Genomic DNA, 26,265 nt, shown 5'->3' on the forward strand with positions numbered 1-26,265 from the left:
TCACAATAATGTGGCTGAAGATATGATGACCAAACCACACACCAGAAGATGAAATGATGATGTTTCGGTCCATCCTGGACCATTATCAAGTCAAATGATAATGATCCACAATAAACCGAAACATCCTCATCTCATCTTCTAACGCGAACTTTTTCCACAAGGTCAAATAATAACCTGTTTGTAAAGCAATGTTTAGTAATGCCAAATCTGATAATCAGTGTAAAGAAAACTACGAGTGCTTGAACTGAATGAAGTAAATTTTTAGTGCACCAGGCTTCAAATCATAAAATACACCCTGAAACAAAGGAATACCTGCTCTGTCCTGCTTTGGAGAAAAAATGGATGGAGCCTCACCATAAGAAGTTGAAATACTCTTCATAGGTTTGAAAGGGCCCTGCACACCCCTGATGGACAAAGGAGGCACAAAGCCCCTTGTCTCCATCCTCACATCCAACTAGCACTTGTGGAAGACAGGAATGAAGCCACTTATGTACCACAGCAAGTGGAGGAGGATGGGAACTCGAGTGCTCGGCAGACAAATCAGGAACAGAAGCACCTGACAACAATTCCAGAGAAGCAACCATCCTATACTTAAGCAGATACTCACAGGTCAAAGTCACAAGAACAGAAAGATGCTCCTCAAGAATAAGAGAGCAACCTGTAAGGAGTCAACAAGATCCAGAAACCAAGACCTTCCACATGAATGCTTTAACACTCGAGCCCGAAGTTTGGCAGCAACTTTATAAGCAACTGCATTCACTAAGACAAAGAAGCAACCGAAGTGGTCTCCCTAAACATCACAAATGTCAGAAAGGTGAGGCAAAATGACCCCTAAACTTAACAAATATAATACAGGAGAAAAAACTATGTTTGCCAGGGTTACAAATCTCCATGTGACATCGCTACACATTAAGCGGAATCCTGTGCTGTGTAGTGCAATATGCCGAACACTTTAGAGGCAAAACAAATGTACAAGTGGTATGACAGGTCACCAGGTCTTCTGTCCCTTGAAAAAAGATTGATAAACATGTCTGGAAATCAAAGCAAGAATGCTTGGCAACCAATAACATAACCCTGTCAACACAGGAACCAGCAAACATGCAGACCAGGAACAGGAGAGCATATAATATGGTACTGCTTGTGCCCTTTTTGCCCTGAAAGATTGAAGCCTAGCAGCTTCACGTTCTGATTCCTAAGTTACCAATAACTTTAGTTTCTATTGATCATAAGATGCAAACTCAGCTAGAAGTAGTAGTAACGTGTTCATAAGATCTCTGCTTTCCAGTTCCAGTGGAATTGGATACCCTTGGCATGTTTCTCTCTCTAGCCTTATTATGTACCCAAGTGGCCCCTAAGGCATTGCCCAAGTTGTTTGCACTGCTATGGCATTGTAATGCTTAAAGGAGGTTATATTCTTAATTATTTTCATGAGAAAGTACAATCTCCAATTTCTGTTTTTTTCACTAGTCTCACCTCGTCTCTTTCCCAGAGGATGAGGTGATCAGGGTTCTGGGAATGACGAGTGCCTCCTTCCAGCCCTTTCACCAGATGTTCATGCTGAAATTAGTTTCAGCTTCCACTTCTTGACGAAGGTCTGGTATGTTTCTTTCTTGGGTTCTGGGTCAAGGTAGCAGTTCTGCAGCATCTGGTTCTAAAGAGGTATGCTTTCTCGTGGTCATTAGTTGCCATTATCATGGAACAAGTGCACTCCTGCAGCTGATCATGGTCAGGGTCAGTCTTGGCTGCCCTTGTGTGGTTAAGTCCCTTTGATGGCCAAGAAGCAAGACACCTTCACATAGACTTTGTATTCAGGATTCATGGGTGTTTCAAAAGTTTTTTTTGGGGTGTTTGTTGGTCAAGTTCAATTGTTTGCTTTCAGGTTCCCCATCACCTGCTCAGATGTCTACCATATTACTGTACACAGGTTTTGCTCCATCGTTCATAATATGCTAGAGGGGGGTGTGATCACTAATTAGCTATATAGTCATACTGGCTTCACACATTCTCATAAACCTTACCTTGTTCCCTATTCAAAAGAAAGATTTCGCCTCAGCCACACTTCATTCTCAATCAGTCATGGTTTAATAAACACATTCCCTGCTGTTCAACATTTTGTATGGCCGATTTGTCCCAGGATAACTAAATTAGTTCCCTACAGACTTTGCTCATTTTCTTGGACCTGTATGATGTCTATTGGCATGTTCTGATCCATCTGCTATTTAAGGATTTACTGGGTTTCAACCAAGTCTCTTTGACTACCACTTTCTGACAATACCATTCAGTCCTAATTTAGCTTTCAGAACCTTCAGCAGATTAGATCACGGCATTCTATGACCTACGTCTCCACAGAATCTGAGTGCTGGGCTATCTAGATGACTGGTTGGTTTGGGCCAACAATCACACTGCACATCTCTAACCAGTGATTCAGTTCTTCAGGTATTGATGTGTTATGACTTCCTGGCCAACATTTGAAAGTCTATGCTGGTTCTGATACAGCCTCAGACTTGGTTAGGGTTTGTTTTGAGTTCCAAGATGACCAATCAGCCCTCACCATACCTCTTTTGGTTTGTCTGATCGTTGCCAAGTTTTGATCAAACACCAAATTTCTCACCACACGCTCACGTGGATGATTGGTTGCCTAAATTTTGCATGCACTGTTTACCCACTGGGTCAGGTTTGGCTGAAAGCATTATACCATCTTTTACATTTGTGAGGTCAGTGGCACATACCAAAGATTGCTTGGTGAAGGTTTCAGTTAACACAAGAGAGATTTTGCATTGTCATTTCTTGGGCATTGTCATGGGGAGCAGGGCCCATGTCTGAGAATGAGATAATAGTAGAATGGATGATGCTGAGGCACTGAGTTTCAGTGACATGCCTCCACTCAAATTGTTTTTCCTGTGGTGGTGGTGGAGGATGCTGCAGATAGCACCTCCTTTAGATTTTAGGGGTTTAGTCCTCAGTACAGTCAGCTACCTCAAACATGCTCACAGATGGTCTCTCCCACTTTTGTCTATTCTCAACAGAACGGGTGGTGGACAATGGTCCTTGTGGTTATGTATAATGAATACCGTACAGAGGTAAGATATAAGCCTTCTGAAAAACAAAAATAAACAGATTGCACTACTGAATATGGTAAACTTAAGCATTCAAATTTCTAATTGGATTCAAGTAAGTAGGCTATGTTTACAAAAATCAAGAAGCCAATGGGGACTAAAGTACTATATAAGTAAAGCCATACAATGTGTCCCCACATACATATCCTGTTCAGTACATAATATTACTCACTTGATCTAATTGTGACCCATCCGAGTCCAAACGCAACATCTCCAAAATGCACCTTAAGACCAACACTTTCATCTCGGCTGCTCTCCACGTTTCTAATCTATCTAAGGTAACATCCACATATCTGAAAAAAAATTAATATTGATATAAATATATAAAAATAAAAAAGCAACTACTAAGTTTTTAAGCTGGAAAATATATTAGGAAAATATTTTCATACAAATTGGAAAAGGAGAAATTTTGAAGCTTTGCTGAAAAACCCCAATGTCTAGAAAACTTAACTAATTAGACTATAACAAAGAATCAATATACACTGTAATGTACTATAATTTAAAATTTAAATAGCTGTGATTGTTAGTACAATATACTGAACATTTCCATAATATAGCCAATATTTGAATACTGTAATATGCATTATTTCTTTAAGCAATTGAAGAAACACAGTAAATGATACTGTATTCGTTGTACATTTATGTTTCTTAGTCATAATTTTTAAGTACCTGTATTCACATACAATGTCATAAGCAGTTCTCAATTAAATCTCAAAATTCAATTAAAAAAATTAATGATTTTTATTTAGAAATACAGTACACCATAATAGGAATAGACTATATTGGTAGATGACGTATCGCCTGTAAACATCAAATCGAAAATACAGAAAGCCAGTCCAGTACTGTACTAAACGGACAAAAATGGTAAGGGGCGAGGTCAGCAAGGCAAAATGTTGTGCTAGGTCAAAAAGAAGAAGGCGAGAAACACAAGTTACAATTCATATTTTTAAGTGGTAATTAAGCTGGAGGGGTAACAGTATCAAATTGTCTTTCATTTTGTTTAACAGCGTCACTAAGTTTGATGTACATTATCTGCTCGAGCTTTTTCTTCTGAGTTTAGTGTCCCTAAAGAATACATTTGACAGAAATATTACAAGTTTGAGATGAACACAATTACAATACCAAATCACCAGTCTTGTAATTGACTAAAGGAGTCAGTTGTTTGTCATGATTTCTGTCCAGAGAACATTGCAGATCTTATTTTAGGTGACAACCAAATACAATACAGCTCAGAAAACACAAAATAATAATAATCATCAACACAGAGCAACAAATATCCAATTTTGAAATAAGCATCAGTTTTATGATAACAAAAGTATCTATAGTGAACTGCCTAATGAGATAATGGCCTGCTAACCTCTTTATGTCGCCTTCCATGACATGACCGACCCGGCCAATGCATCGAGTAATCTCCCAGCGACAGGGAGGCGATGGAGCAGCATGTAGGCTCTCAAACAGGGAAGTCCAATATGTGGTCAGCATTACGACGAACATATTTCACATTTTCATTCAACATAATTGATTCCTGTCAAAAGAAATACACTTTACAGAACACAGTTTTCTAGTTAAAAAAAATAAATTATATGAATGTAGTGAAGAAGAATTTATTACTTAAGCATGTAAGCATGAAAATGTCCAAATACAAATGTAACCTTCAACAGAAATATTATTATACAATACAGTGTAGCTATAAAGTATACAGTAGAGCCTCAATTCAATGAACCTCAATTCGTCAAGTCTCCGGTTGTAACAAACATTTTCCATGTCGGATTTACTCACCCTATTCAATGAACAAGAGTTTACTGAAGCGGGGTATGTGTGGATTTGGTAAGGATGTTGGAACCGAGTTCACAGATGTAGGCAACATTACAAGAAATAGTTGAGGGCCTTGGGAAGGCCACTGCACATATTTGAAACCATATTCTCTGTTTTTCTTTTCTAGTTGCAGAGGTTTTTGTTCAGTAAAATATCGCCCTTTTTCCTTTGAAAATGAGATTTGGAGGCTTGCGTGTGGGAAAGTGGCTAGATGTAGTTATATCTCTTTACAAGCAGGTTCTCTTGGTTGTTGGTCTTCATATGGCAGGTTAAAATTATTATTTCACTCAAGTGAAACCAGCCCATAGTGGTGGGTTTAATATGGCTTAATATGGCTCCAATCACAGTTTTAAGGATTTTCATAGATAGGCACAATATTACAGAAACTAATAAGAGGCCTTGGGAAAATCATTGAGCATATTTAAATCCAAATTCTATGGCTCATTTTAATTTTGAGATTCCCCAGTTTTCATTCACAAATATGGGTTCTTTTTCCTTTGATAATGAGGTTTCATGGCTAGGGCATGGGAAATATGCTAGGTGTATTTAAATCTCTTTATAGACAGGTTCCCTTGGTATTTATCCTTCATATGACAGCTTGAAATTAAAATTTTAAGCAGTGAAATTGGCCCATAGTGTGTGGGAAATATTAGGAAATGAATGGTAGCTCTTTGAATATGGCTCCAATCATGTTTTAGATGATTTTTGTAGATGGACTCAACACTACAAGATATAGTTGGAGACTTGGGAAAGCTATTGAGAATATTTAAACTAAATTTTATAGTTGTTTTCATTTTGAGTTGGCAAGGTTTTGTTCACTCAGATATGACCTAAAGTACCTTTTGAAAATGAGTTTTGAGATTGGAGATGTGTAAAATGAGCTAGATGAGGTTAATTTTTTTTGCAGACGTGTTCATTTGGGAGTCGTCTATTATATTATAGGTTGAAAAGGAAATTTTACTAAGAGAAATTAGCCCATAGTGTGGGAAATGCATAGTGGAGGTATCTCCCGTTGCAACAAATCCCTCACTGCAATGAATTGGCTTTGGTCCCATATATTTCAATGAATAGAGGTTGCATTGTAGTAACAAAAATCAAAATACATCTGCATGAAAAACATTTTTGCAACTACCCTGTATTTTTATGTAACCCTTTTACTACTATAACAATTGCAAAATAGGCAAACAATAATTAAAAATTAAACTGCCAGCATAGCTATAATTGGTTAAATTATACTGAACTGTATAGCAAATTTGATCAGAAGTCAAAATTGAATTTTTACTGTTCCACTTCATTTACTTTAATGTCTACAGTAATATTTTTAATCTCTGATGCATATAAATGTTTTGAAATGCTGCACCATTTAAACATTTTCATGTGCATCTTTTCTCAAAATAATTAACAAACTGACACAGTCACTATTCCTAACATAATGAACTAACATTCTAAACAGTGTATGGGTACAGATCAAATATTTCCTCTTACCATATTTGTTGAACTTTGCAAATTTCCTACCAATGTCAGTGTATTAAATAACCAAATTCTATAGGACAAAACAATGTTGACCAGTCCACACACTAGAAGGTGAAGGGACGACGACGTTTCGGTCTGTCCTGGACCATTCTCAAGTCGATTGTCGACTTGAGAATGGTCCAGGACGGACCGAAACGTCATCGTTCCTTCACCTTCTAGTGTGTGGTCTGGTCAACATACTTCAGCCACGTTATTGTGACTCATCGCCTGCACAGGACAAAACAACAGAGTGAAGATCTTTAACCTGTAGCTGCTGAACTTGTGCAAGATAGCGCTCCGAGTCATCCTCACGGGATAACCTCCTTAACTGTTTAGATATTCTGGAATCTTCGCTGAACCCTCGACTTAACTCTGTAAAAGAGTAATACACTAGTTTTGTTATATTAACAGTGCATGAGCAATAAATAGATGCAATTCACATTTAGTCACCATCTTATACACTAGGAGAAAATAGGAACACACTATCTTATCCTTTAAGTTGTGCCATTAAAATAATGAGGGTCCTTCCAAAGGAGCAATTTGGAAAAAAAAAATATGTACAAGATTCTTTGGAAAAGACGTTTCAAAATGTTTAAAAACAAAAACAATTTTGCTCTACATTATACAAGAAGGTGATATCACAAATACTATCATGCACCATTGTCATAAATATTAACCTAACATATATCTTAAACAATTCCTACTTGGTAACTGAACTAGAGTACAGGTACATGAAAACACTATACAGTATGAGTAAGGTACACAAATGTAATGTTAAATACCTTTATGTGGGCGGTGCTTCACAATATCCATCTTTTCTGAATCTCCTTTGGCTTCATCCTCTCCAGGGTGTCCTTGTTCCAGAACACTACGCCGTTCGCCTGGGATCACATGACGATGATGTGTCAGGCCTCGACGGTATCGACCACTCCCTCTCCCTCCTCCTCCTCCTCGATACTCACGATGAATCCTTCCTCCAATACCGCCATCATCTCTATCAATTCCGCTACCTCCTACCATGGTTTGAGTCACTTCAACTAACTCTGAAATAGATATTGGCATTGAGGCTTAAGTAAAAACACAGGGGAGAAAATTGGTATTATTAATGATGTACTGTATAAGTACAACATAATACTAGAGCTTGTCCTCTTGCTGTGACCAGTGCCTAATTATTTAAGCACCTGGATTATAGCTAATGTTGACATACTTGCTTAAAATACACTAATGAAACTATATTGATTAATTAATGCTTTAATATGCACAAAACCTAACTACTGCAGAGGACAGTTAAAACCTAACCAAGCCCAATGATGAACTTTAGAACTTTTTATTTAATACAAAATCTAATGCCCTAATGACTATCTATATACCTAAGCTCTTAAATGAATAATTGCATTGGTTTTTGCATGCATTTAATTGCGATACATCTGAACACATGAACAGAACAGGTTGAAAACTGCAATACTGAATGACCGTATACTAAGTACTAGATCTACGTAACACTGGTATTTGTAATACACAAGTGAAACTTTTTTGTACTAGCACAAATACCTCATTAAAGAAGTTAATGGTAGCATACATTATCAAACTTACAACTCGTCTTCATCTCACACTCACTCTTTTACACGTTGTCTCATTGCACTACTATAGTTTTAATTGCAGAGACTTTTGACAAATATCCCTTTGAAATCCTTTTAATATTACAGCATGCACATTGTATTTCTTAAAATGTTTTTGTGTTTGTACTGAAATAGATTTGCTTAATATTATTTGTTATGAAAACATACAAAGTAGACTGGTGGGTTGGCAGACGTGTTGGGTCCCTGGGGCTCAGATACTGTAAACAACTTGAACCACTATGCACCTGGCTTCTCAGAGTTATTACATTTAATTCTGACAGTATTTTGTTCTACCTGGTAAGACAACCTGAACATGGCCGTGACAGATGACTATGTTTGTATGGTGACTGTCTGATGACCGAATGTGACAATAGGTCACTGCATAACTGCCAATGTGTAATTACCTTAGTGTAGCTAACAGGATCAAAGCTACACTCATGCTATCCATCTTCCCAGTACTCTTTGTCATATAACGCTTTAAAACTACCGAGTTTTAGCTTCCACCACCACCTCACTTGACTTGTTCCAACTGTCTACCACTGTTTGTGAAAGTGAATTTTCTTATATTTCTGTGTTTTCTTTGTCACGTGAATCCCCCTGCATAGCAGTGGAAATGCCTTTTTCCCTCACCTTCAATGCCTCTGCACTGGAAGTCCACCTCACACCAACCCAGGTGAGTCATCGGTCCTGCCACCTCTCCACCTCTCCGTACCCCTCAGGGCCTGGCACGGCCTGGTATGACACGGTGGTAAGCCGAGCGCCTCCACTAACCTGTAGTTTGCCTTCACAAACAAGTAGTTAGCCGCCTTCAATTAGCAGTGGGGCGCCTCAACACAAAGGCACCGCCAGCCACAAACTAGCAGTTTGCTAGTTGACCAGATGTCCACCTTGCATTGACACCATATGAGTCATCACCGCCAGACTATATAAGGGGCACCACCTCCCTGGAGAGCCAGTCTCTATCTTAGTGCTCTTGGAAACACCTTAGCCTCCTGCAACGTAGTCTGCCCTCAGCCAACGTTGTATGCCAGATGCTATGGTGGTATGGTAGTTGTCTTCAGCACACTTTTAGCACAGTACAGTACTTTTGTATTAGATTTAAACTTTCATTTACTTTACTTATTTTATTTGTTCTATAATAACAGCCAAGTGTTCTCAGGTGCCATTTTTGTTCATTAATATTTCAGTATACTGTATTGTTTTAATTATTTATTTGATGATTTTCATTTGTTTCCACCTGCGACCTACACACTGCAAGGGCCAAGAGCAACATTTTTTGTTTTTTGTGTGATGGAGAGCCATACCATCTTGGTTTAGTATAGCTGTGATACCACAACCCATCACATCTTATATACACTGTGTATGATTGAAGCTATGTCTGATGATTGTAATGGATGATTCATGACTGTCTACTGCCTAATGATTGTAATTAAAAACACTGATAGCTACCCGAGTCGGATGAGTGTGACTTTACTGTCTACCAACCGATGACAATGCTTGCTGATGGACACCTGCCCGATAACTGGTGATTATTGATGATAAACACGATTTTTAATACCCAGTGTCTATTTCCTCAGCTACCCTCACCTAATTTAGCATATGGATTCCTGGTTCAACCTTGATAATGGGCAGCAGTCTGACTCCTGCCCCCACCTAGGAGTTATTCAAGGAAGTGTTGTGCTATCTGCCCATTGGGTCTCATTACTGTCATAAGGTAGTAATGAGGTAGTAGGTAGTTACTCTTTAACTGTCTGGATTGACATGGGCACATAATGCCTGGTGTAACAGGCAAGTCGATTGATTTTTTCCAGTTTTCAGTTCAACCTTTGGGTAGTAAAAGCGGTCTGGTGCTGGCGGGTCTGATTAAGTGGTGCAGAGGGTCAACCAATCTTGGTGGACTTTGAATTTGGTGGATGTATGTTGCTTTTGTTTTGTTGGAGGCCACTGGAAGACATTATTGGAATTTTGTCAGACTGGGCTCAAATTATGGGGCCCCTTCATGGGTCTGCCATTCAGTTATGACATTTATTTTACTACCTAGAGTTTCACAGGACACCTGATGTCCATATTGTCTGGGGTTGCTGGGTGTTGATAGTCTTCCAGTTGGTCCTCAGTGAGTGGAGTGGAGGTCCAGCACTTGCCTCTGGTGTGTGCCTACTCTCAAGTCTGAATCCAAACAATAAACACCATCAACTTAAGCAAATTAATTTCATAAACACAAATAAAAAAAAAATTATAGCAAACAATTTGAACTGAACCCAAACATGTTTGGATGACGAAGGATTTTGTTATTTCAAAATATGCTTGAGTGAGATCCCACTGTACACTGATTAATTGACAAGACATTTTCACTGTGATAAGCAGGAGTATTTCTTTGCGAAGAAAAAATCATTCACTGTGATAGATAAGTTTTAAATATAGCACAGTAACAAGTTTCAACAGTTGGTAAGGTGTGTACATACATTTGATCTTTAGAACAGTACTTTATGTTTGGTAGCAAAAGAGGGGAAGTCTCTCCACAATCAGCTTATCTAAATCCATCAATAATCTTAAAATTTTATTTGCCCAAAATGCTGTGTGTACTAGTGGCTTTAGGCATAGTATATAATAGCTCTATCTAGAAATCTAACATTACATTTATATATACAAGAGTATTTACATTCTTATACAGCCACTAGCATGCATAGCATTTCTGGCAAGTCCTTAGTCCTATGTTCACTGGAATACGACCCGCCAAATCGTTTAACAACCAGGTACCCATTTTACTGTTGGGTAAACAGAGGCTACAGTTAAGGATTGAAGCCCAGTTAATCCTCCCCGACCAGGATACAAACCCAGGCCAAAGTGCACGTGAAATGCCAGGCAAGTGTCATACTACTTCGCCACGGGGACTTCGGTTTGTAACAAATTTTGTATGTATGTACTTTTACCTGAATACAAATTATTATTACTATTATTATTATTAATTAGCTTCTGTTCAAGATTCAGTCACCATTAGGTGTGCTTCAATGGTAAATGGTATACATATATGAGTAGAGCATTTTTCATATTAGAAACAAAGTTATTTTATAATTCTAATCAACTGAATATATAGATATTCTGTTCTGGAAATATTTATTGCTTGTTATATATTAAGTAACTTGGCCAATATTTTCTATTAGAAAATGAACTAAAAATAAAAAATAAATAACTTTTATAATAGCCTCCTGTTGACTTCAGAAAAGTAGAAGGCCGAATATTAGGTGCCATTGCGATCTGGTAAGTATTATATTTCCCAAGGCTTAGAACCCTACATTTGTCAAAATTAAAATAAAAAATGTCCAAAAGCCCGGCGTGACTCCCCACAGCAAAGCCTAAAGTTACCCCGTGAACGAGCAACAATCACAACCTAATGTGTATACTCATTCAGTTTGATGACATCAATTTTCGTGTTATTGTCTTTCATTTTGGTCTCAAATTGTTTGCAATATAAAGGCGCGTATTTTAAAACTAGTCCCATAATATTAGAGCAATAAATGGAATTATAACAAATATTTTAAGTTTTGGATGCACATCATCACAAAATTATTTGTATCTTTCCAGTGTTCTGACATCGATTTTTGTGTTACAGTACATCTTTCATTTTAGTATCAAATTGTGTGCAATATAAAGGCGCACATTTTAAAACTAGTCCCATAATAATAGCACAATAAATAGAATTTTAACAAATATTTTAAAATTTTGACCAAAACGTATTTATAATCAATAAAGTGTTCTGATATCAAGTTTCGTTTTACATCTTTTATTTTGGTATCAAATTGTGTGCAATTTAAAGGCGCTCATTTTAAAACCACTCCCAGACTGATCGGATAAAATTTAAATTTTAACAAATATTTTAATTTGGTGACGCATTATGTGTCACTGGATATGACTCAAGAGAAAATTGGTGACGCATTATGTGTCACAAGATGGAAAGTGTTAATTTTCTAGTTTGGTGCTCATTCTGTCAAGCATGGCACTCTGTCAGTCAAGTTAAGCACAGTTAGATCTGGCCAATAACTGGATAAGTGGGTACCCTGATACCTGTAATCATACCACTTGCTACGACAGAAACCTTGATAATCCTAGATGTTTAGTTGTTTGGTGTTGGGATTTAAGAGCTACAGCAGATGAGGTGCATATTGATTCATACCACCCAGTTTTCTGAATAAAACCACAATTGGAATTTAATTAGCCTATACAGTATTAGTTAACAAAATTTAGTACCAAATGGCTAAAAGTAAGAGCCTTGTAGTGAAAATAGCATGTTGCTGCAGTATATATAAATCTATCCCTCGATCATCGTCGCCCCCTCAATCAACAACAATATATATAACTCTAGCGGCTACAAATATATGTTCACTGGGAAAGATCCATAACCCGTTGGTCTGGCCACCACCAGACTCAACCCTGCACAAGGATTAAACTAGAAAAAAATTATCAATAATAAGCCAATAATCATTCCACCTGGGTAATTAAAAATGTTTTGAAAATCTCACAGAATGTTCACAAAAATTCTCAAATGTTTTCTACCAACCCTCAAGCAGGGCCCTTGCAGTAGTTGGCAATACCAGTATACCTATCATACAATAAATACTCTAAGTTACTGGGAAAATATTAGGAGTTGGTGTGCTACAACTTGGAAGTGTAAAGATGACTGTAAACTGATACAACACTGATAGCTGATAGCTTTGCAAGAATATACAAATACCAATCTTATGTAATCTCACCAACTCAATTGGTGTTGGTGAGATTACACCAAATGGTATATTCACCACTACTTGTGAATTATTATTATTATTATTATTATTATTATTATTATTATTATTATTATTATTATTATTATTATTATAACACCTTCGACAATCCTATCTCTAAAGCACTCCTGGGATGTAAACAAACAACAGTCTTCCTCACAATAACAAGACGGCATCCTGCTCCATGTTCATAATCTTCAAGCTCAGTCCATCTCCCACTACGCCAGTCATCAGGGCACTTGAAGTACCAGCTTGCGTTAAAGTTTGCTTTCCTCGCCACGAGGAAATAAATGACCAGGAGGACCAAATCACCAAAAGAAACCACCAAGAACACTGAATCCCTGGGCCAGTCACCAGCTGAACCCCAGACCCTGCTAGTTCCGTCTCATGCAACGTTCACATCTCGCCACTTTCCAACTTATTCACATATTTTTTCAGTAAGAATAAATACTAAACAATTTTGATACGTTTCAATTTAACAAATAAAATTATTTGTGTAATTATTAAACATAAACGAAAAAAGAGTATGTCATAGTGGAGTAATGAGAGGTAACTTGCAGCACGCGGAAATAAGTGCCAAAGAGAGTAAATGTAACTGTTTATTTCTCAAAAATGTGTCTTTTCTTTTCTTTTTAGATTTCAGAGCATACACAAATACCGAGAAACATGTATAAAAACTCGGTCACCCTACCACGTAGTCTATTAAACAAGAACATTAGGTTAGATTGTTTATAATTATTTATAATTATAGTCAGGGTAGCTTAATTTGGTTAGCTTAATTTATTTTTTATTTATTTAATTAATTATACAAGAGTTTTTACATTCTTGTACAACCACTAACACGTCCTTAGTCCTTAATCCTAATTTTCACACGCATACTCAGGAAGCAGCCCGTAGCAGCTGTCTAACTCCCTAATTACTACTAGATGAACAGATGCATCAGGGTAAAGAAACTTCCCATTTGTTCCCGCCTCCGCCGGGAATCGAACCCGGGCCCTTAGGACTACGAACTCCGAGCGCTGCCCACTCAGCCGTCAGGCTCCCCTTCACTCCTTTAGTTAGGTTTGACTAGATTTAATTAGTATTTGGTTGGATTATGTTAGGTTGCGTTAGGTTAGGCCCTATATACCAGCCCATTCTCCTGTTAAGATCGTATACTTTTTGTAACTATGTGCACTACAGCATCCACATAAGTTACAAAACTATAGTTAGGCTATAGTTACGCTATATATATTGACGCTATGTATATTGGCGTAATGGACAATTAGATAGTAGACTTTGGTACTATTCACTTTATAGTCCAGAACAAATAAAGCTAAACACCAAACTCGAATATTTCTAGGCCTAGTATAGCACATATATGAACTATATTAGGTCTATGATGGTTAGGTTAGGTTTTATTAGCAACATAAATACAAAATCCTTTTCAGTTTGTCCAAATTCGATTAGTACCAAATTCTACTTTCTAACTATCAATTACGTCAATATATGTACGATAGTCCACATCGTTACTACAAGTATCTAAACACAAGGATGGGCTGACCTATATGGTTCTTTGGTAAGTTATCTCAGTAAAAATAAAAGCCAACCAAATTCTAGGAATATTCAGACATAGTTATTCAACTCTATAAATCCCTGGTGCTTGTATTATTGTATCCAAGAATGGGGACCTCATCATCAGAAAGTTGTTGTTTTAGATTCAGCTACTGGGAACAGTAGCTGTTCTGGAGTACCCAGTAGCACGGGCTATGGTGAGCCCGTAGTGGACCTGGCACAGGAGCGGCCTCTCCCGGTGAAGGCACCCGATGTGTGTGTCTGTGCGGATCACATGACCCTGTATGACTAACAGCCCTGTAAGATGGGTAATTTTAAGCATCACGTAGAACTAAACAAATTTAGTTCTACGGCCTCTCGGACGTAGGTTCGAATCCTCGTCATGGCCCTTGTGGATTTGCCAGGATCAGGTTGGGTTACCGTTACCTGTGGCAGGTGGCTACAGGTGATGGATCTCCCAATCCTGAGCACTCCAGGTGCAAACTCTGTGAGCAGGAATTGGGTACATGATCTCCCACACACACACTATTGAATGTCCAATCATTAGGCCTATCAGACCTGCCGGCATGAGGTACCTGGAGCTAAACAATCACTTTATTAGCTCGTGTTCTTGAGGATATCCTCGTAACTATATCCATCAGGGGGAATAGGGGGACCTTTGACAAGCCGCCAGCTTCCTGTCCTCGTCGAGGCCACTAGTATTATAGGCCCTCAGGTAAATAACGCGCCTGATGTGTGTCTGTGTGGATCACATGACCCTGTATGACTAACAGTCCTGTAAGATGGGTAATTTTTAGCATCACGTAGCTATAGTTCTTGACACACTGTATAACCCTTCACAAAGTCTTGACACACTATGTAATCCTCCACATAATCCTAGCTGCATAACAACCACATGTACCTGAGTATGATAATTAAATAAAAATAGGCAAGGGTTCCGCATGATCAAATTTCCCTGTAGAAATGAAGCCCCGTGAAATGTGATACGCAGAACAGTGCTTCTCTAAATAAAAGGTAAATAGGATACACTGGTGTTTTAATAACATTTTATTAAAAATACGAAACGGGTAAATACGTACAAACAATGATTTGGGCTACTTTAAAAGGGCGATTGCCACATTTACGTTATAAGCACATTATAAATGTAATAATAATAATAATAATAATAATAATAAATAATAATAATAATAATAACAGCAGACACAAACATAGATTACTTTGGCCAGTGAGTCTGAGCAGAGCTTTCGAATTTCAATCGGAGAAGGTAGTGCCAATTGCACAATTCATTGGTGCATCTTAGAACACACTAGAAAAGGCTTTCGTTATGATGAAACTAAGAGAAGAGGCCTCGGTTATGATGAGAGAGAAGAGGCCTTCATTATAATGTAACGTGGAGATGGCTTCTGTTATGACGGGACACGACAGATGGGGTCACGAGGGGTCGTGGGTGTAGGAGGGGTCACGAGGGATCGTGGGTGCTGTAGGGGGGGTCACGAGGGGTAGTGGGTGCTGTAGGAGGGGTCACGAGGGGTAGTGGGTGCTGTAGGAGGGGTCACGAGGGGTAGTGGGTGCTGTAGGAGGGGTCACGAGGGGTAGTGGGTGCTGTAGGAGGGGGTCACGAGGGGTAGTGGGTGCTGTAGGAGGGGTCACGAGGGGTAGTGGGTGCTGTAGGAGGGGTCACGAGGGGTAGTGGGTGCTGTAGGAGGGGTCACGAGGGGTAGTGGGTGCTGTAGGAGGGGTCACGAGGGGTAGTGGGTGCTGTAGGAGGGGTCACGAGGGGTAGTGGGTGCTGTAGGAGGGGTCACGAGGGGTCGTGGGTGCTGTAGGAGGGGTCACGAGGGGCAGTGGGTGCTGTAGGAGGGGTGGTGGACAGGTAGGGAGCCAGGTCGTAGCCAAACATGAGGAAGTCAACACGATATCGTTCATAAAGAGCCAGAGTCAGCTCCCGTGGCACTCTCTGTGGTGGAGATAACAATAAAGCTATAATTATTCATACATATATATACATACACACATATATATTTATATAGGATAAATATGTAGGATAAAATAAATCATAGGCTTGCAATTTTAATTGTTGTGAAATTTGAAAAGAAAGTCTGTCCTGGTAACCAAATAAATGTAAGCCTTTGTCAACACACTCAAACATTGTCCCTGTGACGAACAGTCACACTGTTCTGTGTATATGCTACTGACTAATGACCATACTGTGCCCTACAGTGTACACTGTGCCCCACAGTGTACAGTGTGGCGCATAATGTGGGGCACAGTGTGGGCAGCAGTACAGTACTGGGTAACGGTGTTCGAAATGCTGTGCGAGTTAGTGGCTTTGTAAGAGTGTAAATACATCAATACTATGCACTCTCATGAAGCCTATATGTATTTTCTTGTATATAAATACACAGATAAATACATGTGGGAGAGAGTAGTACCTGGAAGAGTTGGATGGCGGTGTGGAGAGAGGAGGATGAGGTGTGGCGGTTCATCCACCAGTCGTCAGACGCATCCCCCAGCTGGTACTTGTGTAGGATGTACCTGCAACACATCCCTCGTTACCTCACCCGACACATCCCTCGTTACCTCACCCGACACACTCATTACCTCACCCGACACACTCGTTACCTCACCCGACACACTCGTTACCTCACCCGACACACGCGTTACCTCACCCAACACATCCCTCGTTACCTCACCCGACACATCCCTCGTTACCTCACCCGACACACTCGTTACCTCACCCGACACACTCGTTATACCTCACCCGACACACGCGTTACCTCACCCAACACATCCCTCGTTACCTCACCCAACACATCCCTCGTTACCTCACCCAACACATCCCTCGTTACCTCACCCGACACACTCGTTACCTCACCCGACACACGCGTTACCTCACCCAACACATCCCTCGTTACCTCACCCAACACATCCCTCGTTACCTCACCCAACACATCCCTCGTTACCTCACCCAACACATCCCTCGTTACCTCACCCAACACATCCCTCGTTACCTCACCCGACACACTCGTTACCTCACCCGACACACGCGTTACCTCACCCAACACACGCGTTACCTCACCCAACACATCCCTCGTTACCTCACCCAACACACGCGTTACCTCACCCAACACACGCGTTACCTCACCCAACACATCCCTCGTTACCTCACCCAACACATCCCTCGTTACCTCACCCAACACATCCCTCGTTACCTCACCCAACACACTCGTTACCTCACCCAACACACTCGTTACCTCACCCAACACCTACGCGTTACCTCACCCAACACACGCGTTACCTCACCCAACACACGCGTTACCTCACCCAACACACTCGTTACCTCACCCAACACACGCGTTACCTCACCCAACACACGCGTTACCTCACCCAACACACGCGTTACCTCACCCAACACACGCGTTACCTCACCCAACACACGCGTTACCTCACCCAACACACGCGTTACCTCACCCAACACACGCGTTACCTCACCCAACACACGCGTTACCTCACCCAACACACGCGTTACCTCACCCAACACACGCGTTACCTCACCCAACACACGCGTTACCTCACCCAACACACGCGTTACCTCACCCAACACACGCGTTACCTCACCCAACACACGCGTTACCTCACCCAACACACTCGTTACCTCACCCAACACACGCGTTACCTCACCCAACACACTCGTTACCTCACCCAACACACGCGTTACCTCACCCAACACACTCGTTACCTCACCCAACACACGCGTTACCTCACCCAACACACGCGTTACCTCACCCGACACACGCGTTACCTCACCCAACACACTCGTTACCTCACCCAACACACGCGTTACCTCACCCGACACACGCGTTACCTCACCCGACACACGCGTTACCTCACCCGACACACGCGTTACCTCACCCGACACACGCGTTACCTCACCCAACACACTCGTTACCTCACCCAACACACTCGTTACCTCACCCAACACACGCGTTACCTCACCCGACACACGCGTTACCTCACCCAACACACTCGTTACCTCACCCAACACACCAACGCTCCATTTGTCACCTTATTTACTAACGTGGTAACTTGTCCTCTCGAATAATACACAGTATTTTATCGTCTAAATTAGCAACGGACAAAATATGATGTACTATAAATCACAGCGGCTCACAACCAACCACGTTTTCTATGCATGGATTTATCTGTTAAGTTCGGGCAATTTAGTACATCATTTTCTGTCCGTTGTGACAACTGGAGAGGCCGGGCTGCGTAACAATCATACCAGCTGAATTGGCTTCCCTAAGCTCATCTGACTTGACTGATGGTCGGACATAAACAATCCCATTATTAAACGACCCTTAAGGGCAAGTTGACATTGTTATTGATGATATATTGGACCTTAACCCCAAGGTGAACTATATCCCGTTTGTGTACAGGTGGCTGCAGGAGCAGAAGACTTCTGACTCCTGTTAGTCAATCCTCCTTAGCCAAGACTCGAACCCAGACAAAAATTGCGTCTACACTAAGAGGGCATACAATCATCTCTCAAGACCCGACCAGAAACGTCTACCTCGTGTCATCCTTCACTGTCTCCATGGTGCCGATGACGTCGTAGTGAATGTCGCAGGGCGCGCAGTTGGCGTAGTAAGGGAACCAATGGCGGTCGGTCATGGTGCGTCTCTTGGCCCAGATGTCGTCCTCGGCTGGCGTCACCTCCACCAGGAACCGCAGGAACTCCTCGAAGCTCGGTTTCCCGGCGGGGAGCCCAGAGTTGTGGGCCCGGTACTTCTTGATGACGAGGCTGCATATTCTGGTGAGAGAACCAGGCAGGTGTGTCGTGAACCAGGCAGGTGTGTCGTGAACCAGGCAGGTGTGTCGTGAACCAGGCAGATGAGTCGTGAACCAGGCAGGTGTGTCGTGAACCAGGCAGGTGTGTCGTGAACCAGGCAGGTGTGTCGTGAACCAGGCAGGTGTGTCGTGAACCAGGCAGGTGTGTCGTGAGCCAGGCAGGTGTGTCGTGAACCAGGCAGGTGTGTCGTGAACCAGGCAGGTGTGTCGTGAACCAGGCAGGTGTGTCGTGAACAAGGCAGGTGTGTCGTGAGCCAGGCAGGTGTGTCGTGAACCAGGCAGGTGTGTCGTGAACCAGGCAGGTGTGTCGTGAACCAGGCAGATGAGTCGTGAACCAGGCAGGTGTGTCGTGAACCAGGCAGGTGTGTCGTGAACCAGGCAGGTGTGTCGTGAACCAGGCAGGTGTGTCGTGAACCAGGCAGGTGTGTCGTGAACCAGGCAGATGAGTCGTGAACCAGGCAGGTGTGTCGTGAACCAGGCAGGTGTGTCGTGAACCAGGCAGGTGTGTCGTGAACCAGGCAGATGAGTCGTGAACCAGGCAGGTGTGTCGTGAACCAGGCAGGTGTGTCGTGAACCAGGCAGACGAGTCGTGAACCAGGCAGGTGTGTCGTGAACCAGGCAGGTGTGTCGTGAACCAGGCAGGTGTGTCGTGAACCAGGCAGATGAGTCGTGAACCAGGCAGGTGTGTCGTGAACCAGGCAGGTGTGTCGTGAACCAGGCAGGTGTGTCGTGAACCAGGCAGGTGTGTCGTGAACCAGGCAGACGAGTCGTGAACCAGGCAGGTGTGTCGTGAACCAGGCAGGTGTGTCGTGAACCAGGCAGGTGTGTCGTGAACCAGGCAGATGAGTCGTGAACCAGGCAGGTGTGTCGTGAACCAGGCAGGTGTGTCGTGAACCAGGCAGGTGTGGGGTGGGCAAAGCCATGTGAGAAGCGTCATATATATAAATCAACCATCAACACCTAGTCATGCACAAGAAAATATATATTGAAAGGAACGTGAATTATTACACGAGAGCTCTCGGGGGCATTCAACACTTCTCCTGAAGGTGTGGGGAGTGTGGGTGAGCATGGAGACACTCTAAGACGAGGGGCGCTGTACCCTCTGCAGGTGGGTACAGCACCCTGCAAGGCGGTACACCACGCTCTTCAACACCACTCTGACGTACCGCCTGAGATACCCGGTGGCGACCTTGTCGAAGTAGGCGGAGACGAGGCGGACAAACGGGTGTCGGACGAGCATCACCGGGCCGAACTCCTCCATCAAGGCCAACGTGTCCTTACTGCTGGGGGAGAGATAGCAGAGACCCGTGATAACCCATATGTGTCTATATGTGTCTATATGCTGTCTGTACACTGAACTTCATTACTAACAGTGACGAGTCCTGTTACAAAAATAAACTGTATTCAGAAAATTCAGAATGACATAAACACGTGACCATTGTACTCATAAAACATGTCATAATGATCAGTTGGAACACTGCTGGGAGTATCGCGATCGCTGGATCGAAGCACCTCGCTGCTCTAATTGATCCTCTCATCATGAGTAATGCTATGAGTAATATTAATGAGGAGAGGAGGGGGCGTGAGACCTGGTGCGGGGGTGTGGGGGCTTGAGGTGGGTGTAGGCGGCGTAGTGCCAGTTGGTGGCCTTCTCCAGCAGGCCCGGGAACCCTGCCTCCAGCAGGTACTTCGTCCACGTCGTCGTCCCCACCTGTAACATGTAGTGTGTGCGTTACTGTGGCTCGTCTGCCACTATTACTGTACCTGCTACTACTGCACCTGCTGCTACCCCTGCTCTTACAGCACCTGTTGCTACCCCTGCTCTTACTGTACCTGCTGCTACTGCATCTGCTGCTACCCCTGCTCTTACTGTACCTGCTGCTACTGCATCTGCTGCTACCCCTGCTCTTACTGTACCTGCTGCTACTGCATCTGCTGCTACCCCTGCTCTTACAGCACCTGCTGCTACCCCTGCTCTTACAGCACCTGCTGCTACCCCTGCTCTTACAGCACCTGCTGCTACCCCTGCTCTTACTGTACCTGCTGCTACCCCTGCTCTTACTGTACCTGCTGCTACCCCTGCTCTTACAGCACCTGCTGCTACCCCTGCTCTTACAGCACCTGCTGCTACCCCTGCTCTTACAGCATCTGCTGTTACCCCTGCTCTTACAGCACCTGTTGCTACCCCTGCTCTTACTGTACCTGCTGCTACCCCTGCTCTTACTGTACCTGCTGCTACCCCTGCTCTTACAGCACCTGCTGCTACCCCTGCTCTTACAGCACCTGCTGCTACCCCTGCTCTTACAGCATCTGCTGTTACCCCTGCTCTTACAGCATCTGCTGTTACCCCTGCTCTTACAGCACCTGCTGCTACCCCTGCTCTTACAGCACCTAAGAACATAAGAACAACATAAGAACAAAGGTAACTGCAGAAGGCCTATTGACCCATACGAGGCAGCTCCTATTCTATAACCACCCAATCCCACTCATATACTTGTCCAACCCGTGCTTGAAACAATCGAGGGACCCCACCTCCACAATGTTACGCGGCAATTGGTTCCACAAATCAACAACCCTGTTACTGAACCAGTATTTACCCAAGTCTTTCCTAAATCTAAACTTATCCAATTTATATCCATTGTTTCGTGTTCTGTCCTGTGTTGATACTTTTAATACCCTATTAATATCCCCCCGGTTATGTCCATTCATCCACTTGTAAACCTCTATCATGTCACCCCTAACTCTTCGCCTTTCCAGTGAACAAAAGGCGAAGGTAGCAGCTACCTGCTGCTACCCCTGCTCTTACTGTACCTGCTGTTACCCCTGCTCTTACATCACCTGCTCTTACAGCACCTGCTGCTACCCCTGCTCTTACTGTACCTGCTGCTACTGCATCTGCTGTTACCCCTGCTCTTACAGCACCTGCTGCTACCCCTGCTCTTACTGTACCTGCTGCTACCCCTGCTCTTACTGTACCTGCTGCTACCCCTGCTCTTACTGTACCTGCTGCTACTGCATCTGCTGTTACCCCTGCTCTTACAGCACCTGCTGCTACCCCTGCTCTTACTGTACCTGCTGCTACCCCTGCTCTTACTGTACCTGCTGCTACCCCTGCTCTTACAGCACCTGCTGCTACCCCTGCTCTTACAGCACCTGCTGCTACCCCTGCTCTTACAGCATCTGCTGTTACCCCTGCTCTTACAGCACCTGCTGCTACCCCTGCTCTTACAGCACCTGCTGCTACCCCTGCTCTTACAGCACCTGCTGCTACCCCTGCTCTTACAGCACCTGCTGCTACCCCTGCTCTTACTGTACCTGCTGCTACCCCTGCTCTTACTGTACCTGCTGTTACCCCTGCTCTTACTGTACCTGCTGCTACCCCTGCTCTTACAGCACCTGCTGCTACCCCTGCTCTTACAGCACCTGCTGCTACCCCTGCTCTTACAGCACCTGCTGCTACCCCTGCTCTTACAGCACCTGCTGCTACCCCTGCTCTTACTGTACCTGCTGTTACCCCTGCTCTTACTGTACCTGCTGCTACCCCTGCTCTTACAGCACCTGCTGTTACCCCTGCTCTTACTGTACCTGCTGCTACTGCATCTGCTGCTACCCCTGCTCTTACAGCAACTAATTATACTGTAACAACTGCCGCAACTATTATTATTCAATTCGAAAACGAGTTGTTTCTAATATATGATCCTGCCTGCTGCATGCTCACAATAATAAGACGATGTTGTTGTTGTTGTATAACTGACAACAAAAAGGATAACGACACTAAATAATTTCCATAAAATATCATTGGAGAGCAAACACAAGTCAAAAGGTTACACACACGGTCCCTCTCGCCGGACCCGCAAGCAAGGACTCCCGCCCCCTTAAGATGCTAATGAAGATCTAGGTTAATACGAGTCAACACCTCCCACGCCCTCCTACTTAGTACGAGGTTCAAGACTCACACCTTGCTCGCTCTGTGTCTCTCTGTGTCTCTCTGTGTCTCTCTCTGTCTCTCTGTGTCTCTCTGTGTCTCTCTGTCTCTCTCTGTCTCTCTCTGTCTCTCTGTGTCTCTCTGTGTCTCTCTGTGTCTCTCTGTGTCTCTCTGTCTCTCTCTCTCTGTCTCTCTCTCTCTGTCTCTCTCTCTCTGTCTCTCTCTCTCTCTCTCTCTCTGTCTCTCTCTCTCTCTCTCTCTCTCTCTCTCTCTCTCTCTCTCTCTCTCTCTCTCTCTCTCTCCTTCTTCACCTTGGCGTTGAAGCACATGACCAGGCTTGTGGGAGGGGAGCCAGCGGAGTCTGGTGAGGGGCGCCGCAGCCACGGAGCCGTACGACACAGTGCCAGCCAGGTCGTGGCACACCTTGGAGACGCGCGCCCTCCGCTCTTCGTACACCTGGAGGCCGCCGGTGCCATGGAGGGAAGTACACAGTCAATCCACTGCACTATTACATACTGTATACACGCCATCTGCTAGCCTCATCACGGCCTCACATCACTGGGGCGTTCGGTCACAACAGGTGGTCACGTGACAGCACATGGAAGAAATGCAATCATTTTCGAGGACGTGTTCACCGTGACTGTAATCTTTGTTGATTTAAAGCAAAATGTGAGGTTTCACCATGTGTTTATCACCCTTGGCTGCTCACCACATAGGGAGCCGGTCGGCCGAGCGGAACAGCACACTGGACTTGTGATCCTGTGGTCCCGGGTTCGATCCCGGGCGCCGGCGAGAAACAATGGGAAGAGTTTCTTTCAACCTATACCCCTGTTACCTAGCAGTAAAATAGGTACCTGGGTGTTAGTCAGCTGTCACGGGCTGCTTCCTGGGGGTGGAGGCCTGGTAGAGGACCGGGCCGCGGGGACACTAAAGCCCCGAAATCCATCTCAAGATAACCTTCCCCACAACACAGTACGAAGTCTGGTACTGTTTCATTCACCTGGGTTCTAAGAGACTCGAACAGCGGGCTCCCCCACGTGTGTGAGGCCGAAGCTCTATGGACTGGGCTATAAGTAGTCTTAATAAGAAAACATTCAAGAAGCAATTACTGCTGCCAAGCTGGAATTTTCGACTTTCTAGTACTGTCATCATACGTTAATGATCTCACTATCTTCAACAATTGTTACCCAGAAATGTCATTAACCTTCAGATAGAGTACTTTATGACAATTAAATGGTGCATATTGGGATGACTCTCTCACCCTGTTGATGTTAAAACAGTAATGATGTAAACTCTCATATTACTCCAAGTCCTCACTGTATACCCCAGTCACTAGTTTGACTTCTTTAAGATCGACTATCTTAAAGATTGACTATCTTTTAAGATTAACTTAAAATTCACTACAAATAAAGCTTAATAAAAGCTAAAATTATTTATTTGTTGAAGAGGAAGGATGGCGGCCCTCGGACCGGTGAGTGAGAAGAAGTCTTAACATATAACAACTACCCAACCACTTGGGACTGAACGGTAGAGCGACGGTCTCGCTTCATGCAGGTCGGCGTTCAATCCCCGACCGTCCAAGTGTTTGGGCACCATTCCTTCCCTCCGTCCCATCCCAAATCCTTATCCTGACCCCTTCCAAGTGCTTTATAGTCATAATGGCTTGGTGCTTTCTCCTCGTATTTCCTTCCTTCCTACACGACGGGAAGGACGTTGAACACACGCGACAAAGATCTAGCAAATAATGTTTAGGGGGAATGGGGGGGACTTAAACAAGCCGCTGGCTTCCTGTACTCTCCCAAGCCACTAGAGATAGTGATCCTCGGCTCAATTCAACACTATGTGGGGTATGTATGTTTCGCACGTCAGGCGGTAGACCTATTAGTACATGAATATATAGAAATGTTTATCAATCAGGCACACACAGTGGTTTAGATTGTAAAGGAGGTAAGATGATTATAGGGCCTTCATTGAGCACTTAGAAGGGATAGGCGAGAACCCGGCAATGTGATGTTATAGTGGCCAGAATACGCCTGGGATATAGACGTATCTGGCAGCTTTCTCAAAACCCAAATGTCGAGTACACAATGTGTCAACTTTGTGAAAGAGAAAACATGCACTATCTTGAACATTATATTGTAGAATGTCTCATACTGACTGACTTTCGCCCTCCTGGGCTAAGGTATGCTGAACTCTGTAGTTACTATATGAGTACTGGAACACATGATGATATATTGGACTTGTATCCAAGATTGACCATGTAATATATCAATCATACGATGTATATATATGATGTAACTATATAACCTGAGCTTGTAAAAGCCCCTTCATCACCTTCAGTGATTAAGTGCTTAATTGCACACTAGTTTCTTTATCAACTATCCTCACCCTGTCAGAGTAAATGAGACAAATGTATGTGAATGCATGTGTGTGTGTGTGTGTGTGTGTGTGTGTGTGTGTGTGTGTGTGTGTGTGTGTGTGTGTGTGTGTGTGTGTGTATGTGTGTGTGTGTGTGTATATGTATGTATATGTGTGTGTGTGTATGTATATGTATGGGAATAAAGTATATATGGAAGCTGATCAGAATTACATTTCACCTTTGTGAATGTACATTAATGACACTATGTAAAAGACACATCAAACACTTTATGCAGCGCATACGTAAATCTGTGTATCTATGTATTTACGTATGTAGGTTAGCTTAGCACTTTAAAAGCACCGAATCACCTTCTGTGGTTGAGTGTTCAATAAACCCTAGAACTATATGTTTAACACTTCTCTAACCCTGTCCATGGAGGACAGAAGAAAATGTATATATTCTGGTTAGCATTGTAAATGTGTGGCCACGTCTGTGGTAGAAAAAAAAAAAAAAAAATAGGGATAGGCGGACCAGCAGCTGGGACAGGACAGAGGGAAGGAACAGTGCTCAGCCACCTGGGTCGTCGAGTATCGAACACCGACTTTGCAAGGAGCGAGGCCGTTGTTGTACCGAGCAGTGCAGGTGGTTGGTGGTTGTATAAGGAAGAATAAGCTAGTGACGAGGTCGAGGAAACAACACCACCACAACACCACGCTGGTGCAGCTTCCCCCCCCCCCCCATC

The 26,265-nt window shown here is 43.1% G+C and overlaps 2 protein-coding genes across 2 annotated transcripts in view; both read right to left on the bottom strand.

The window, feature by feature from the left end:
* Nucleotides 1–13,172, bottom strand: part of nonC (serine/threonine-protein kinase Smg1) — a 90,018-nt gene extending 76,846 nt beyond the window's left edge. The window contains 6 exon segments of the mRNA XM_069321723.1: nt 3,289–3,409; nt 4,474–4,577; nt 4,579–4,641; nt 6,709–6,815; nt 7,226–7,486; nt 12,998–13,172. Of these exon segments, the coding sequence (XP_069177824.1) occupies nt 3,289–3,409; nt 4,474–4,577; nt 4,579–4,641; nt 6,709–6,815; nt 7,226–7,463 (633 nt within the window). The 5' untranslated portion in view covers nt 7,464–7,486; nt 12,998–13,172.
* A 2,253-nt stretch (nt 13,173–15,425) lies between these two features.
* On the bottom strand, nt 15,426–23,707 carry LOC123746555 (carbohydrate sulfotransferase 11). The gene is given in 8 exon segments (XM_069322217.1): nt 15,426–16,348; nt 16,824–16,926; nt 18,962–19,201; nt 20,406–20,519; nt 20,829–20,950; nt 23,476–23,499; nt 23,501–23,620; nt 23,681–23,707. Coding segments are annotated over 8 exon segments (906 nt in total). The 3' UTR covers nt 15,426–16,192.
* Nucleotides 23,708–26,265: the final 2,558 nt, after the last annotated feature.

Source organism: Procambarus clarkii, chromosome 10 (genome assembly GCF_040958095.1).
Source record: "Procambarus clarkii isolate CNS0578487 chromosome 10, FALCON_Pclarkii_2.0, whole genome shotgun sequence".
In the NCBI taxonomy this organism is placed as follows: Eukaryota; Metazoa; Arthropoda; class Malacostraca; order Decapoda; family Cambaridae; genus Procambarus; species Procambarus clarkii.